General features: G+C 52.5%; 1 protein-coding gene across 3 annotated transcripts in view; it reads right to left on the reverse strand.

Moving 5' to 3' along the window:
- The window catches only part of LOC308547678 (uncharacterized protein C16orf74), a 28,569-nt gene that overhangs the window by 8,164 nt on the left and 3,708 nt on the right, over positions 1 to 16,697 (reverse strand). The window contains exons 2-3 of one of the 3 annotated variants that reach the window (XM_081118414.1): positions 16,037 to 16,245; positions 10,440 to 10,485 (exon numbers count right to left, since the gene is read on the reverse strand). In XM_081118414.1, coding sequence (XP_080974540.1) covers positions 10,440 to 10,485; positions 16,037 to 16,135 — 145 coding nt within the window. In that variant the 5' untranslated portion in view covers positions 16,136 to 16,245. Of the gene's footprint in view, positions 1 to 10,439; positions 10,486 to 16,036; positions 16,246 to 16,697 lie in introns of those variants that run through there. The other 2 variants (XM_081118413.1, XM_081118415.1) reach the window with 2 other exon arrangements.

Consider the following 16,697-nt stretch of genomic DNA (forward strand, 5'->3'; position numbering starts at 1 on the left):
GGATTGTGGCCATTCTCCAGATGAGAAAACCAAGGTTTGGAGAATGGCCATTATGAGAAAACCAAAGGAGGCCCAAAACAAGCAGAGGCCAAGTGGCTCAAGGCCTGAGCGCCCACCTCACCCCTTCTGGTATCAGCTAATACTTCTCAGCCTTCAGAAGCCCTGAGCCACGCAAGCCTATCCTCTGTTCAAGATGCCCCACGTCCCTAGGGACAGGGCATTATTCCCTATGCCAGCTCTCAATCATCTCCAGGCCACCACTACCAATAGGCCCATGGTTGGAGCCAAGAGCAGGTGCTGTCCTTCGGCAGGCATCACGGCTCAAGGGCACCCTCTGCTGGTTTGTTTAAAACTGATGCTCAGGCTGGCACTCTGGTGCCAACTCTGAGATGCTGCCTGAGACCCTGTCCCTAGGATGGTGTCCACTCTTCCCCAAGACACCATCTCATACACAGTAGGCCTGCCAGACCCAGATGCAGTGGGAGGGCAGAACACCTGGGCTTCAGTACACCTGGGCAGTGGCTCCATCTCCTTGGACCCCCTTTCTTTACCTGCAAAACGGGGTGAATAATAGTCCCCACCTCCAGGGTGCTCGGAGTGGATTAAGAACCACGTGAAGCCCTCACTCCAGCCGAGATGGGCACCATTATTATATGCATCTTGCAGGGGAGAAAACCAGAGCTGGCCACAGCAGCACACACTTGATAAACATAAGCTGTTATTAGTAGCACGAGATTCCAATCTTAGCACTTATTCATAGATTTAGCCAATATTGAGCACCTCCTGGGTGCCACCCACCACCTGCGTTGGGTCAGGGACCTTGCCCTACCCTTGCAGTCACACAGCTGGAATGGGGGCTGAATGTTGTTTGTGGACTGACTCTGACAAAATATTCCTGGTTCCAGCGTAACACTCCAGACAGTTTTCCTTATTGGATTGGAATGGCCACAGGCTTGGCAAGGAAGAAAAACTCAGTCTAATTTTCAGCTCTCCTGCTTCCTGGCTGTGACTTTGCCTGGCCTGGCCTCAGTGTTCTCACCTGTAGAGTGAGTCTGCTGCTCCCTTGCCTTGTAGCACAGTTATAAAGCTGAGCCCAGAGGAGGGCCCAGAGGTGGTGTTCAGTCAACAGGCATTTGTGTGGGGCACAGAGAAGCCAGGGGCCTTGCCCAGGGTCATGTGGAATTGGATGCTGAGTCTCGCCTCCCTGGGCCCAAGAAGCAAATAAACACCTGCCAGAGCTGGGTCAGTAATAGGAGGTACAAGATGATGGGAGGGAGCATCAAGATGGGGAGAGCCATGGGAATCAGAGGGGCCAATCGAGAGCAGCAGGGAAGATGGAGGAGAGGGCACTCAAGTCAGCCACAGCAAGCACAAAGGCCCTGGGGCAGGGACAAAAGGCCCTGGGGAGGGACATGGGGTGCTAGGGCCAGCACTAATTCCTCAGAGATGACCAGGCACCTGGATTTAGTACAGATCTTTCAAAAACCAAACCAACAAATGTCTCTGAGGGTTTCAGATGCACTTAATCTTTTTTTTTTTTTTTTAATTCCAATTAAAGGGAAAGCCTTGTATTATTATGGATGAGGCCAGGGCAGCGTGGCGGTTTTACCTTCTGGAGGCAGCTGGCCCAATGGAGATGGCAGTGGATGTTTTAAATCTCTTTTTAATTAAGGAAAAAGCTCTGGCTTGCGTCAGGGATGAGCTGCTGGAGAGAACCTGGGAGGAGCCAGAGAGAGGCTCCAGCACAGCAAGGTGGGGGATGTCTCCCTGACTGGCCCTGTCCAACACCCACCGGCCTGTGCCCAAGCAGGGACTCTGGGAGCCTTTCCCTCCTGCCAGCCCTTCCCAGTTCCAGAAGATGGTCCCGAATCCTCCTAGCATCAGCCCCTTCTGGGATGCTTCAGGGTCTCAGCCACACTTTGGTGGGCTAGGCTCAGACAGCAGTGTGGTCTTGGGCAAGCAGCCCCTCCTCCTAGCTCTCAGTCTACTGATCTCTAAAATCGACACAAGAAGATCACTGAGAACTGAAGTCAAAGAAAATAAAGTACTTGGCATCCCCCTGGCCTGTGGTAGACGCTTGGTGTGGGTAACTCAGGATTCCTCACTGATGACGTCTGGAGCCAGATCATTCTTTGTGGTGGGGCTGTGCTGTGCATTGTAGGGTGTTTAGAAGCATCCCTGGCCTCTAGGTGCTGTTGCACCTTTCAACTGTGACAATAAAAAACGCCTCCAGACACCTGGAAGTGTCCCCTGGGGGTGAGGTTGACAGGTAAAATTCAGTACACATTTCTTTTAGTATACTAAAAAGTATGTCCCATGCAATATTTGGGACATACTTATATTATATGATTTTCCTTGTTTATCTGAAATTCAAATGCAATGAGGCACCCTGTTTTATGGCTTTTTTCCTCCTGTATCTGGCAACTCTACCACTTGGGGGGTAACAAATCAGCAGCCATAGTACAATATCGACAAGTGTTCGCACTTCAGAGAGATGCCCAAGAGCTGCTGTCTCCTCTGTCCCCATGTGGCCCTACTGCGTGCCTGTGCAGCTGGAACTACAGGATGGCCTGAGACAGAAGGACTGGCATCCCCAGCCTGCCTTTCGCCAGCTGTGTGCACTGAGCGAGTTTCTCACCCCCATGAGCCTGTTTCCTCAGCTGCAAAGAGGCGAAGTTGTAGATAGCAACACACGGTTGGCCCCTTGATGGAATAAAGAAAGATTCAAACTCTGACCCTAGATCATAAAATCGTAACCTGCAAGCGTCTCATCAGGACGCATGATACTGAGTGGAAGGTGTCTGGGGCGGGCTGGCCAATGGCAAGGGCTTGGTGGGGCCATATCATTAGGACTGTGGTTACTGTTATTAAAGGGGCAATTAGCTTCCAGGGCCAGGTTCTCAGGGCCAGGCAAGTGCCTCACTCCTCCCCCCTAGTCTCAGCCCTGCCCAAGGTTATGCTCTCTCTGGGTACAGTCCCCCCACCATGTCCAGTAGATGGGCAGGTAAAAGGCCAGTTTCCCTCGATCCAGGACAACTCTGCAGGGCCACAGGCTCCAGAGCGCCCGTGGGACCGTGGAGGCCTAGCTGCAATGCTCGGAGGCCCAACTCGCCCTCGGCCTGCCCTGCTTCCCACTGTCCATGGCGGGTGTTGATGCAACGAGCCCTCCCCAGGCCACAGGTCTGTCCTGCCACCCCGGACAGGCTTAGGACAGTTATCAGTTTCTGTGCTGAACTCCCAGTCAAGTCAGTGACCTCTCAAGGTGGGTATCAGGCTCGCTCACTATTGCTTGGGTCATGGAGGGCCTGGCCCAGAGTCATAAATAAAATTTTAAAGACATTTCGAAAGGGCAGGAAGAGTATGGACACATCTTAACAATAACAATGGTCACCACATCCCAGGGGACTTTCTCAGCTGCTGACATGACTCCTTCCATCCCAACAACAGCCCCGCCCAGGTGCCCATTTTATAGTTAAAAACAAAAAGCTCAGATTCAGGGAGCTGAAGAGCCTCAGCCAACTCACACAAGATTTGGATCTGTCGGAACAGAGTCCCTTAGCTTTGCACTGGCCTGTCTCGGGCACCGTGAGGCCTGCAAAGCACAAAGCGAAGGTGGGGCGGAGAGGTCAGAAGTGGATGTGGGCACAGCACTGCCTTGGCACAGACCTTACTTGGGTGTCTTGAGCAACACAAAGCCAGGGAGATCCCCGCTGGGGGCAGCTAGAACCAGGCAGTGAATCCCAGCACTGGTCTCCGTGTCCCTGGTGTCCCTTCTCCTTCCTACCCCTCCCCGAAGGCTCACTCTTCATCTTCATTCCAAATACTTGCAGAGCACCTGGTCCATGCCAGGCTCGGAGGAACCTGCCAGGCAAGAAGAGGTGGGGTGGGGGCAGGGCACACATCTGGGTGCCCAGTCACATTCCTGACGCCCTCCAGGCCCAGCTCAGTCACATTCTAGCAGTGTGGCCTTGGGCAAGGAGTTTTACCGCCTGATGCCTCAGTTTCCTCATCTGTACGCTGGCAATGATGAGGAACTCTCCTCGATATGGGAGGACAGGCGTGGAACCTGGCTGGTGAGCACTGAACTCCCTCCTGGGCTGAGTGACGGCCTGGCTGCCCCAGCCAGCCCGAGACAGCTCCTGGGTCTCCAAGAGAGTGTTCATTTCGCAAACACCGACTGTGTCCCTACTGTCTGCTGATCCAGGGTCAGGTACAGGCTTTGGGGATGAGCAGGGTAACTATGGTTTGTGACCCTGTGGAACTGGGTAAGGGGGAACTGTCGCCTGAGTACTAACCGACTGGTTCCTACCCAGGCGTGGTGATTAGGGACTGTCTCCTCCTACCTGCTGTGAGACTTGACTTCTACCCTCAAGGCCCTCCCTGCCCCATAGGGAGGGGCAATGGGTGCTGGAGGTTTGGCTTAAGAAGGCAGGGGGCTAAGTCCCTGTTGTGAGCCTGAGGCTGCTGTCTCCAGGACAGGGCAGGGCAAAATTAAGCGCCATCTGCTTCAGTGTTTAAAACAGCGTTGGATTATCCACCCCTCCTCTGAGCAGGCAGACTGGGGGTCTCCCAGGCCCCCAGCCCCCAGCTCCTGGGCAGAGGTCTGCTGGTCTCCGCCCTAGCATGCAGCAGTTAGTACTCAGGCGACAGTTCCAATGGCGTTCACCTCCCCCACCCCCACAGTTCCATGAAGTCAGAAACCACGGCTGCCCTGCTCATCACTGAAGTCCTGAACCTGGCCCCGGACCGGTGCACAGTAGGGATGCAATCAGCGTTTGTGCTATGAACAATCTTGGCCAACTCTGGACCACAGCGGCGGGAGAGCTGGGACCAGTGTTCACACTAGAATGGGACAATATGCTGTGACTCTCATTTTCGCTATGACCTGGGGCTAGTCTTGGACCTTTGACACCAATCAGAAAAACAGGCCTCGTAACTGCCAGCCCCCAACGCCCCCCACCCATGTCACAGGATGAGTGGAGGAGAGGCTCTGAGCCCCTGGGAAGGGAACCGGGAGAAAGGCCTGGGCAGTGAGGTGGTCCAGTGCCCAGGTGGCCGGGGAAGGGGGCTGTATGTGTCCTTCTTGGTCCCAACCACCGCCATCATCATATACTTGGCAGGAGACAATGTAAAAACCCACCCAAATCAGCCAAATCCCAACAGTGGGGCATTCTACAAAACACCTGACTAGCTGTCCTCAAAATGGTTGTCACAGAGACACAAAAAACGTCACAAAGACAAAGAACTCCTGAAAAACTGTCACAGCCCAGAGGAACCTAAGGAGACAGGACAGCAAAAAGTAAGGTGAGATCCTGGGACAGACCAGGACACTAGGTAAAAGCTAAGGAAATCTGAAGAGTATGGACTTTAAAATAATGCACCTGCATCAGTTCAGGAACTGTAATGAATGTACCATGCTAATTAATGGATTATGTTTACAGGGCAAAGTGGCTGGGTGTATATGGGAGCTCTGCACTGCCTTCGTAATTCTTCTATAAATCTAAAACTGTTCTAATAAAGTGTATTAAACAAACGAACCAACCCCCAACCCAGGATAAAGTCTCCATCTCCTGGCCTTTTCCCACCTGGCCCCAGGCTGCCCAGAAGTCCAGTTTGCTGGGACCAGCCGTGTCTCAGGAGCCTCTCTCCATGGTGATGCAGGAGTTGGCTGGGGCTGGAGCTGGCACCTTCCAGGGAGCCCCAGAGACCACGTGGGCCCCCCAAGGTGGCCCTGGTGGGAAACCCCCACCTGCGGTTTAACTTCCCCCTGTGGAGGTCTCCACATACCCGGAGCTGTCTCCAGAGAGGGGAGGTGCAAATGGCCTGGGTGGACAGCAAATCCTGTTCGCTGGACGTCAGTTCTAGTACTCATCTCAGGTATTTCTTGAAACCTGGCCCTGGAGATGTTCCCATTCATCGCTCCACTTTAAAGATGGGGAAGCCGAGGCTTGGGCATGTGGAGTGAGTTGCATAAGGTTGCAGTTAGCCAGGGGCAGAATGAGACTTGAACTCGGAACTCTGACTTGGGAGGGGGCCAGAATCCCCCTAGGGTTTGTTAATAACCCCCAGAGCTTCGTACTCAGTAGGACTGGGTGGGTCCCAAGAATGCACACGCCTGACTAGTTCCCAGGTGTTGCTTGGGGTGCAAGTCTGAAGATCCCAGTGAGAACCACACGGCCCCACCATGCTGTGTCTCGGGCAGTGCCACCTGCCGCTGACCAGTAGAGAATGTGCTTATGAACCAGGGAAACCACCACCCCTCCTGATAGGCCACGTGACCTTGAGCTGGAAAGAGCTCCCCTATGCCTCAGTCTCCCTATCTGTAAAGTTACCTACATAGTCCAGCTGTCGTGAGGATGAAATGAGCTAATCGGGGGCACATGCTTAGGGAGCAGTGCCAGGCTCACAGGGATGCCCGCCCAGCACGCACCCCCCCGTGTGAGAGAGGACACAAGGGAGGTGCTCTTGGACAGTGGGGTGTTCCAATACGTCAGCAGCTGCCACGGACAGGCCCTTGAGCAGAAGGACCCCACTTAAAGTGCACCACCGTGCCCACTCACCTTTGGAAACAGAAACAAGAAGATCTAGGCAAAACTGTACTCCTCCCTGCAGGGTCACTCTCTCATGATCTCCCACCTTGGCTGAGCTGTTACTGCCAGTAGGGAGACACACATTTCTGTCCCACATGCAGGAGGCTCAGAGGCGAAGTGACTTGTAGTGGGTTAGATAGCGTTCCCCCCAAATTCAAAATTCAAGTCCATCTAGAACCTCAGAATGTGACCTTATTTGGAAATAAGGTTTTTGCAGATGTAATTAGTTAAGGATCTTGAAATCATCTTGGATTTAATGCTGGTTCTAAGTCTAAAGACTGGTGTCTTTATAAGAGGGAGGACACTAAGACACCCTCTAATAGGGTTAGTGGGAAGATTCAGGAGCTTGTGTGGATAAAGTTTCTGGCTACAGGGGCTACTTAAAAAGTCAAATTAAAATGTTTTCCTGTGCCCAGCCAGCATAACCCAGTGGTCGAGTGTCAACCCATGAACCAGGAGATGGCAGTTCGATTCCTGGTCAGGGCACAGGCCCGGGTTGTGGGCTCAGTTCCCAGTAGAGGGCGTGCAGGAGGCAGCCGATCAATGACTCTCTCTCATCACTGATGTCTTTCTCTCTCTCTCCCTTCCTCTCTCTGAAATCAATAAAAACATATTTAAAAAAAATAAAAGGGGCAGGGGATCTCAACCAGGGCTCTAGGGAGGGGCTTCAGAAAGCCTGGGAGATCCTGCAGTAAAATGAAAACAACAAAAAAAATGTTTTCCTCTGAAAAAGCCATATGGGTGGTAGCTGAACCCAGGACTCTGGGACCAACCTGTCTAGGTTCAAACCCCACATGGGTCCCAGCTGTGTGGCCCCAGGCAAACTGTACTGCCTCTCTGTGCCTCAGCTTCCTCATCTGGAAACTGAGAATCCCAATAATACCCACTTTGTGACAGCAGAAGGGACGGGTGAGTCATCTGCATAGAATGCAGAGACCAGGCACTGCCCAGGCTAAGCCCCCCACTGAGAATTCACCATTTATTCGGATTATCTCACCTGGATTCTGACTGCTGGAACTTATCCCAAAGAAATAATAATTTTTAAAAAGCAAAAATGTTCAAAATGGCATTATCTACAAAAGCAACAAGTTGGAAACAACCCGAAGACCAGCTCTTGGCAGAACCTGATAGAGTCACTGAAGAGTTGTGAAAAGATGCTACCTCGAGCAAGACAGCACTAGCACTGAAACATTACATAAAACAGAAATAAAAGACAACGCGCAGAACTGCATGTGCCAGCGCCGACAGCCAGGTAAAACCATGCTTGCTGGCAGCCAGGTAAGGGAAGGCAAGTGGACAACTGGGGAGGTCACAGGGCTACAGGGTGCCCAGCGTCCTGAGGTTTCCCCGAATGTGACGTATTCCTATGGGAAAAGTAAAAACAAGGCTCTGCAGAAGGTGTTGGGGCACCAGGGCTGGCAGACTTGGGCCGTCTTGGTTTAGCAATGACAGAGGGGTTCTGTGCCCTGCCCTCCCTCAGGCACACCCAAGCCCGTGCTGGCCAAGGCTGTGGGGAGGGCTGGGGGTGGGCAGAGCGCTGGCAGCCCGGGGCGGGTGGGCCGGCCCCAGAGAGCCAGTGATGAAAAATGTATGAGCAAACCTGCTTGGTACTGCTGCTCCAATTCCGGCACTTAGCTCCTCAAGGGCCCAGCCCGGAACGAGGCCCTTTTAGAAGCTCGAAGCCCCAAGAGCACTCAGCCTGCTGCTCAGCTTTCAGTCCTGGGTGGGGTGGGGGCAATTTCCCAGGGACGCTCAGCATCTGCAGCTCCTGGGTCCTCCCTGGGTTGAGTCCCCAGCCTGCCTTGGGCTGGAAGATAAATGGCCCCAGAGGTCCCTTCAGGGGCTTGTGTGTTGTCAAAGATGTCCTGATACCCCAGGCTGGTTTGGCTCGGTGGTTAGAGTGTTGGCCCACTAACCAAAGGGTCTCGGGTTCGATTCCCAGTCAAGGGCATGTACCTGGGTTGCAGGTTCGATCCCCAACCCCGGTTAGGGCGCATCTGGGGGGCAACCAATTGATGTGTCTCTCTCACATCAATGTTTCTTTTTCTCTCCCCCTCTCCTCCCTCCCTTCCACTCTCTCTAAAAATTAATGGGGGGAAAATCCTTGGGTGAAGATTAACAAAAATTAAAAAGTAATAATAATAAAATGCCATCTTAAAAAAACGTCTTGACACAATAGTCTGGTGTCTGTAGAGGGATGAATGGATAAACCAACTGTGGTCTATATACACAAGGGAACATTACTCAGCCTTATAAAGGAAACTCTGACACATGAAACATGGGTGGACCTTGAGGACATTATGCTGAGTGAGATAAGCCAGTCACCAAAAGACAAATACTGCATGATTCCACTTACGTGAGGTCCCTAGAGTAGTCAAATCCAGAGACAAAGGAGGATGGTGGGTGCAGGGGTTGGGGGAGCGGAGGTGGGGAGTTAGTTTCAATGGGGACCATTGCAGTTTGGGAAGGTGGAAAAGTTCTGGAGGTAGGTGGTGGTGATGGTTTCACAACAATGTGAATGTACTTAATGCACTGAACTGTACATTTAAAGGCAGTTCAAGTGGTAAACTTTATGTTACATATATATTACCATTATAAAAACCAAAACAAAAAGCTTGTCCTCACCACCTACTCTGTGCCCGACCCTGGGGAGAGCCACAGTGAAGTCTAAGGAAGAGGGTCCTGGAGCTCTAAGGTTTGGTCTCTGAACGTAACCTTTGGACCTCCACCCCCCATGGATACTCACCCAACAAACACCTCCCCCAACTCCTGCCTCGGCTCAGCCTGGAGCCTCAGAGGGACCAGGCCCTGGAGGGACACGGGTTGTTTAGGTCTCTCTAGCACCCTCTGCCCAATTTGTGAACAACACCCTGATTTTCTCCAGGGGAACCAGTGCTCCCTACTTGAATGCAGTCTGGGAGGAGCTGTCAACTAAGTTGCCCCGCCCCCCTCTGAAGGACGTAAGCCCTGAGCTGGACCAAGCAGATGCTCCCCTGGAGCTCACTCGTCCCAGCTGTGGGACCTGAAGGCATGGAACCAACCTGATGGATGGTCCTTCATCCTGGCCTGACCTCCCAGTGCCTCCTGACTTCCTGTGGCGGAGGGATGGGGCCAGGGTCAGGCCCCAAACATCTAAGAGAGTCAGGGCTGGTGAACATGCCGCATGTGGGTGAGGGGCCATCTAGGGAGACTCCCAGATTTCAGGCTGGGGAGGCAGGGGTGGGATGGGAGCGTCTGTTACGGAATAATGAATAGGCTTTGAGGGGAGGTCTCCGTGTGGGTCACATTGGTCTGGGTGCCCCTGGGTCATCCAGATGCTGAACAGAAAGGTCTAGATCACAGGGCAGAGGTCTGGGCTGCCTCCGCCAATACCTACAACACCTCTCAGTGATTCTGTCCTTCTAGAACTTTCCCCTTGCTGGCTTTTCCCCTCTCCCAGCTTGCCTTCTCCAGCCTCTGGCAGGCTGAACCTGTTTTCTCGGTGATAAGAGGCCAGCTGGGCAGAGAGCAAATGCCCTGTACGTGCCTGGCACCTACGTCTAGAGCCTCTTACTCCCTTACTCTCCACAGCCCGGGATTAATCCCTGAGAAGGAAACTGAGGCCCAGAGGGCACTGCGACTTTCCCATGTCGCTTAACTGCCAATGAAAGGAAAGGCCTGGAGGAGCCCTCAGAGTCAGAGCAAGCATTTATAGGGTGCCTACTGTATACAGGTGCTGCCTTAAGTAGGAGGGGCCCCTCCCTCTCCAGGACAGGGTCTCAGGGCCTCCACTCCACCCTCTCCTGCCTCATTCCTTTGCCTCCCCCCCCCCCCATATCAGAGCTGGTGAAGGAGAGCCGCCCACCTTACCTTTCAGACAGGAGAGCTTCAGCCCCATGTCGGCGCCTCTGCAGGCCTGTGGAGAAAGGAGAGGCTTGTTTGTGTTGGCCACGTGTGGCCAGGCCCCCCCCCCCCAGCCCTGATGGGTGCACAACAGGAAGCAGTGGGGAGAGAAACCGAGGCCTCCAGGTCGCGGCGCTTGCTGACTACATCTGGGCTGAATTTGCTCAAAGCTGAGTCTGTGCTGGCGGAAAAAACTTTCAGGCGCCTCAGAGCTAAATATACTGGAGGCTGGCTGCGGTCTTGGGTAAAGTTGACGGGGAGGGCGTGGTCAGGGCTGCCGATGCGGAACCCACACCACTTGGCTTTCCTTTTAGGGGACACAGATGCTGGCTGACTTCATGTGAGGACCCTCAGCCAGGCTGCGGGGGTGCTCCTCTTTTAAAGTGCAGATTCTTTGGAAATCTGACAAATTAAGCTATAAGGGGTATGCAGTCCCCAGTCCATGAGCATTAAAATTGTCCCAACCAGTGTTCCCACAACCTTCCTGCAATGTGATGCATCCTTAGTGTTCTGAGTAATCAATGAATAGAGGCAGCAGCTGACAGTGCTCTTGACACTCAATTCTCAGCAACAACCCTGCGAGGTGCTATTACTGTCCCCATTTTACAGATGTGGAAATCAAGGCTCAGAGTGGTAGTGTCACCTGCCCAGCTTACTATGAGAGTGGAGCAAGGTTTGAACCCAGGACAGCCCTGACCCCTGGCTGGGGCCCACAACACAAGGGCCTTCAAGGCTCTGCAGGCCTTCCTGGGAAGGGGAGGCTCTTGTTTCCACTTTGGAGGACTCCCTGAGTCTTTGAGAGGCTGATGGTGGGGTGCTCACCCCTTCATCCACAGAGAACCCCCTGTGTGCCAGGCTGATGAGTGGAGAGGGGTGAAGGGTGGCCATGAGAAGTGCCCCTCAGATCTCCAACACAGGCGTGTGGGCCAGCAAGGGCCCCAGCCCTTTGCTCTGAAATCCACGGTCTGCATCTCCTGCCTAGAGGCTGGGATCTAAGGCAGGTGCTCCTGACTGGCAACTCTGATTTTACCAACCATTCTTGGATGGTCCCTACCCTTCCAGCCTCCCTAATCCCTGGTGTCAGACCTCCCAACAACTTCCCTGCCCCATCCCCATTTCCCACACATTCCCCATCCTGGCATCTGATGTCAAAGAGGACCCACACAGGTGGATACAAGGCCAAATGGGGCACCACACCTGAATCTAGGTTGTTCAGACTAATAGGGGAGGCAGGCACACCAACTGGGCCTGACAAAGGCATGGTGAGCCCAGGGGAAGCAGAGGAGGGTTCCTGCCCCAGCCTGAGAGGCCTGAGGAACATGTCCCTAAAGATAGCAGGGGTAGGACAAGCAGGGAACAGCCGCTCAGGCCCCAGGAACAGAATGGCAAAGGTCCAGAGGACAAGAAGGGCATGGTCCATGGGAGGAACCAGAGGGTGGGAGGTGAGGACAGGAGTAGGATGCGGAGAAGCAAAGATGAGCTGCACCTGAGGGCTTTGGTGGCTGGTAACAGGGTTCAAAGGTTATTTTAAGGGCACCAAGCAGCAAATCCATATTCCAGGAGTCTTTGTAGGCCTAGGAAACACCAGGTCCCCCAGATCATCGTTACATGGGCGGTGCTGCTGGGCCAGTAGCCTCGGCACCCTTGGGAGCTTGTTGGCAATGAAGCATCTCAGGCCCACCCAGACACACTACTGAGCCAGAATCAGTATTTTAACAAGGTCTCCTCGGATCCACGTGCTTGTTAAGGTTGGAGGAGCTCTGCTCTGGGCCAGAAAAGTGGAGCCTGAACTCTGCAATGGGGCAGTGGGAGGGAGAAGCAGCTGAAGTCCAGGTGACACACAGGCTTGGGAGATGGTGGGATCCCAGAAGGGGCCGGTTGGGATGAGGGGCCAGGATAAAGCCTTCAATTTTAGCCAGGTTGGATTTATGGGGCAGGTAGGAGCTGCATGGAAACATGCACTAGGAGTAGGGGAGACGGAGGAAGGGGGGAGAGAGGGAGGGAGAGAGAAAGATACTGAGAGGGCAGGAGAGAGAGACAGACAGAAACAGATGGGACAAACTCAGGACAGCTGTGTATAAAAGGAAGCATCTCCCACTTAGGAGCAGGCCCTGGAGTGGTAGCTCTCCTGGCCGGAACCAGAGCCTGCCTCAGCCATGTGTCCGCAGGCAGGTTCCTTAACCATCCTAGACTTCACTTTTCTCATCTTTAAAATGGGACGATGCACTTGCAGCCTCAAGTAGCAACAAGAACCGAATGTCAGGGGTAATGGCTGTAAAAGGGCTTCAGAGAAGTCCAAGAGGTGTCAGCTGCTATTATTTAGGACAGAGATGGAGGGAAGGGAGATAGCGGTCTCCAGCGGGGCCTTTCCTCCAGGGTCTCACTCCTCGGAGTGTGGTCCTGGATCAGCAGCATGGCCACCATTGGGAGCCTGTGAAAAATGCAGGTTCTCAGGCCCCACCCCGCCTAAAGGCTCAGGAGATGCATTTCGACAAGCCCCAGGGGATGCTCGTTACTGCTGAAACGCTAAGTGCCGCACCTTCCCAGCACACCGGCACACGGAATCACCTGGGTGCTTTTAAAAACTACAGATGCCTGGGTCCCATCCCAGAGATTCCAGAGTAATTGGTCTGGGGTGTGGCCTGGTACTTTTAAAAGCTCTCCAAGGGATTCTAATGTGCAGGATGAGACACTAAGGAGAGGGTATCCTTCTCAGGGGAAGAGGTTAGGCTGGGACTGGAGGAAGAGAGAGCCCAGGACCAGGCCTGTGGCAACAAGGGACACCTTTCCTGAGCATTCACTGTGTGCCCAGCCCAGGGCAGAGCCCCCTGACAGAGATTCATGGTCAGTTAATCCTCACAACAGCCCTGTGAGGCTGGAACCATTTCTATCACTTCACAGGTGGGGAAACTGAGGCACAGAGAGGTTAGTTAATTTACACAAGGTGATTGGGTAGCAAGTGGTGGGGCCAGGATTCAAGCCCAGCACGTTGGACTCTGGAGCCCATACTTCCAAACACAGAGCTTTCGGGTGGGTGGTGGCATGGACCTGACCTCTGTCTGTCTCCCCAACCCTCCCAGGCTGGGTGTCCCCCTCAGGGGTTCAGCCAAGGTCAGATCATCAACAAATAAACCCAGGATCCCTGATGGCCGTAAGAAAGACACTTAACATCACAGCAGTCCACACGCAGGCTGTGCAGCGCACTCCAATTTTATGGTCTATTCTCTTTTCTTTTTTAAGTGTTGGTCACAGCCCACTCAAGAGATTTTCTGTCACATCCCATCCGGGGTTTGAACAGTGATTTATGCTGAAGTGTTCACAGATGAATTAATGTCAGGACTTAGCTGTAAAATACTCCAGAAAAACAAGTGGCGCAGGGCACAGGGCAGACGTACAGTGAGAGCAGGGGGATGCTGTCTGCTACTGAAGCTGGGAAATGGGAATTCATTACTTACTTGTGTGTCTGAAAAACAATAAAGCAGCCAAAGGAAAGACAACCATCTACCAGGTGACAGTATGGGGCTGATGTTCCCTTGTCTGATCTTGACCATTGCACTGTGTTCTATAAGAGGGTCCTTGCTTTTAGGAAACACTGAAGTGTGTGGGGTCAGAGTCATCATTTCTGCAACTTAACTTTCAAACAGTTCAGCCAGAAAATCACAACACGCATGTGTATGTACAGAGAGAGCCGACAGAGCCGATGCAGCTAAATGCTCGGGTCTGGTGCTGGATATACAGGAGAACCCTGTGCTCTTGCAACTTTTCTGTAAGGTTTAAACTATTTCAAGAGAAGAAATCCACAAAGTTAAAAGAAGCAGAGAGAGAGAGAGGGGGAGAGAGGGAGAGAGAGGGAGGAAGAGAGAGAGAGAGAGACAGGGAGAGGAACTCAACAGGTTACATCTCCTCTGTGCCCAACACCACTGCCTCCCAGCAGCGCACACAGGGTGCGGTGTTGCACATCAGCTCCGGTTTTCCTAGAACCTCTGTGACATGGCTGGATGTGTGCTCCAGAGACTGGGGCTCTGGCCTGGGGAAGGCTCTGTGTTATGCCTTCCCCAGGAGCATCACCTCCCAGAAGAGTTGTCCTGAACTGATAGGTTCTGGCCCCAAAGCTGTCTTGTAACTTGAATACCTATCTCAAAATCCTCAGGGAAGGAAGAAAACTTAAGAGGTTGAGGACCCGGGAGGAGTGGCCCCAGCCTGGATTCAGGGAACACTGCCGGGCTAGAAGCTGGGCCTGAGTCAGGCAAACATCTCATCGAGGGTCATGCCTGTGTGCAGCAATTCCATGTCAGTTTTTTAAATTCCCAAATGGAGAGTGGACACAAACCGACTTTTCTTATCCCAACGCAGGTTGCTGTAACTCTAGTCACTGTGCTCCACACAAGGATTGAGGGAAGGCAGTGGGCTGGGCAGTGGCGGAGAGGAATAAGAACCAGGCATCCGAAGGAGCTGTGTGACCTTAGGCAAGTCACTTCCCTCTCTGAGGTGCGGAGGGTCTGCCCCCCAGGCTCAGTGTGCTCATCTGTAGAACAGGCATCCTGCCCCCAGCCTCTGGGACAGGGCCTAGGACAGTCATCCTTGTTGTCATCATTGTCACTGTCGTAATATCACTATCGAATACTCTGCAGCATCTGAGGACACTGCATTAGAGGACTGGCAGAGGCACCGGGCAATATGGTCCCTAATCTGATTATTGGCGTGGGTGTGGCCTGTTGTATATGGAGGAAGTGCTCCCAGGGGTGATTTACTTGGGAGTGTGGACGCCCGTCCACTCCACTCCTTCTGTGATCAGAGCTGCCAAGCGGAGGCTACAGATGCTTTTACTGGAGAAGCCCCCCTCCCTCCTGTAAATGGGCCTTGATGTTTGGAAAGAAGGGTTTAAAGCTTGATTCTGCATCTGAGTGGAAGCCAGGCAGATGCCTCACTGTGGGAGTGGGGCTACTCTTACCTTAAACTTCATCATCATCGTCACAGTAACAGCAGACAGATACCAAGCTAATGCTTTCAAGAGGCCAAGTCCTGGGCTGAGTTCATTATAGAAATGATTCCACTGAACCCTAAGAACACCCTAAGAGAGAAACATCACTGCAGTCCCCATTGTACAGACAAGGGAATGGACCTCCGAGTGGTCAAGCGCTAATAAGTTCGGCTCTGGGAGGCCGAACATCAAAGCCCAGGTCAATCTGGCCACACGCTCCAGGGCTATGTCATTCTACAGGCCATGCATCTTCACTGTTTGTAATTAGAAAAATAAAGATTTAATGGGAGGAGGCCCCTTAGCTTGGCAAGATGGTACTGCTCAGTCAGGTCCACGAGAATTGCTAGTTTAGGTATAAATGTTCTCTCTTTCACACATTTGCAGGAGTGTGAAAAACCTCCCTTTTGTATTGAATTGGGTTCTGCTTATGTTCCCTTCAAAATATCAGATTGTTAATTATTTGCACAACAGCCTGAAGTAGAGCAGGTTCTTTCTTGCACCCAGGCATAAAAATCTCCCTCCTGACAAATGGCCATGACAGGATCCTCTCTGGTACCAGAAAGGGTCAATGATAAAAACTCACTTCCTCCTGCAGGGGTGCGCCCCTCCTCTGAGCGGTGGCGAGATAGATGGATATCTGCTGCTTTGCACACCACAGAGCCCTCTCGGAAACTGTGAACATCTCCAGGGGAAAGGACACACTTGGCCAAGTTGTCTGTTATTGTTTTTACAGCAGCCTTGAAGATAGAAGCCATAAACTACCAGCCCACAGCCGTGCTTGCCAGTCACCGCCTGCAGGTTTTCAACACAAAGAGAAAAGGAAACTAATGTGCTCTTTACACAGAGTAAAAAGTAATTAAGACGTAGCGCTGTCTCAGGGAGACACAAGAACCACTCACTGGCTGGGGGGACCAACGTCTCCTGGTTCCCATCAGTTACTACTTTTGTGGATCATGAATGTTGGTCTCTAGAGTGTGAGATAAACCTTCCAGGAGTGAATCACAAATCTAGGCCTGGAAGTGGCTGTAGATAGGTTGCCAGATAAAATACAGGATGCCCAGTTACTTCATGGGACATACTCATACTGGAAATTAGTCATTTATCTGCAATTCAAATTTAACTGAGCATCTAGTATTTTTGTATTTTTTTCATCCTCACCTGAGGACATGTGTTTTTTTTTAATTTTTTTTACTGATTTTAGAGAGAGAGGAAGGGAGAAAGAGAGAAACATCGATTGGTTGCCC

Source organism: Miniopterus schreibersii (assembly GCF_964146895.1).
Source record: "Miniopterus schreibersii genome assembly, chromosome: 18".
Lineage (NCBI taxonomy): Eukaryota > Metazoa > Chordata > Mammalia > Chiroptera > Miniopteridae > Miniopterus > Miniopterus schreibersii.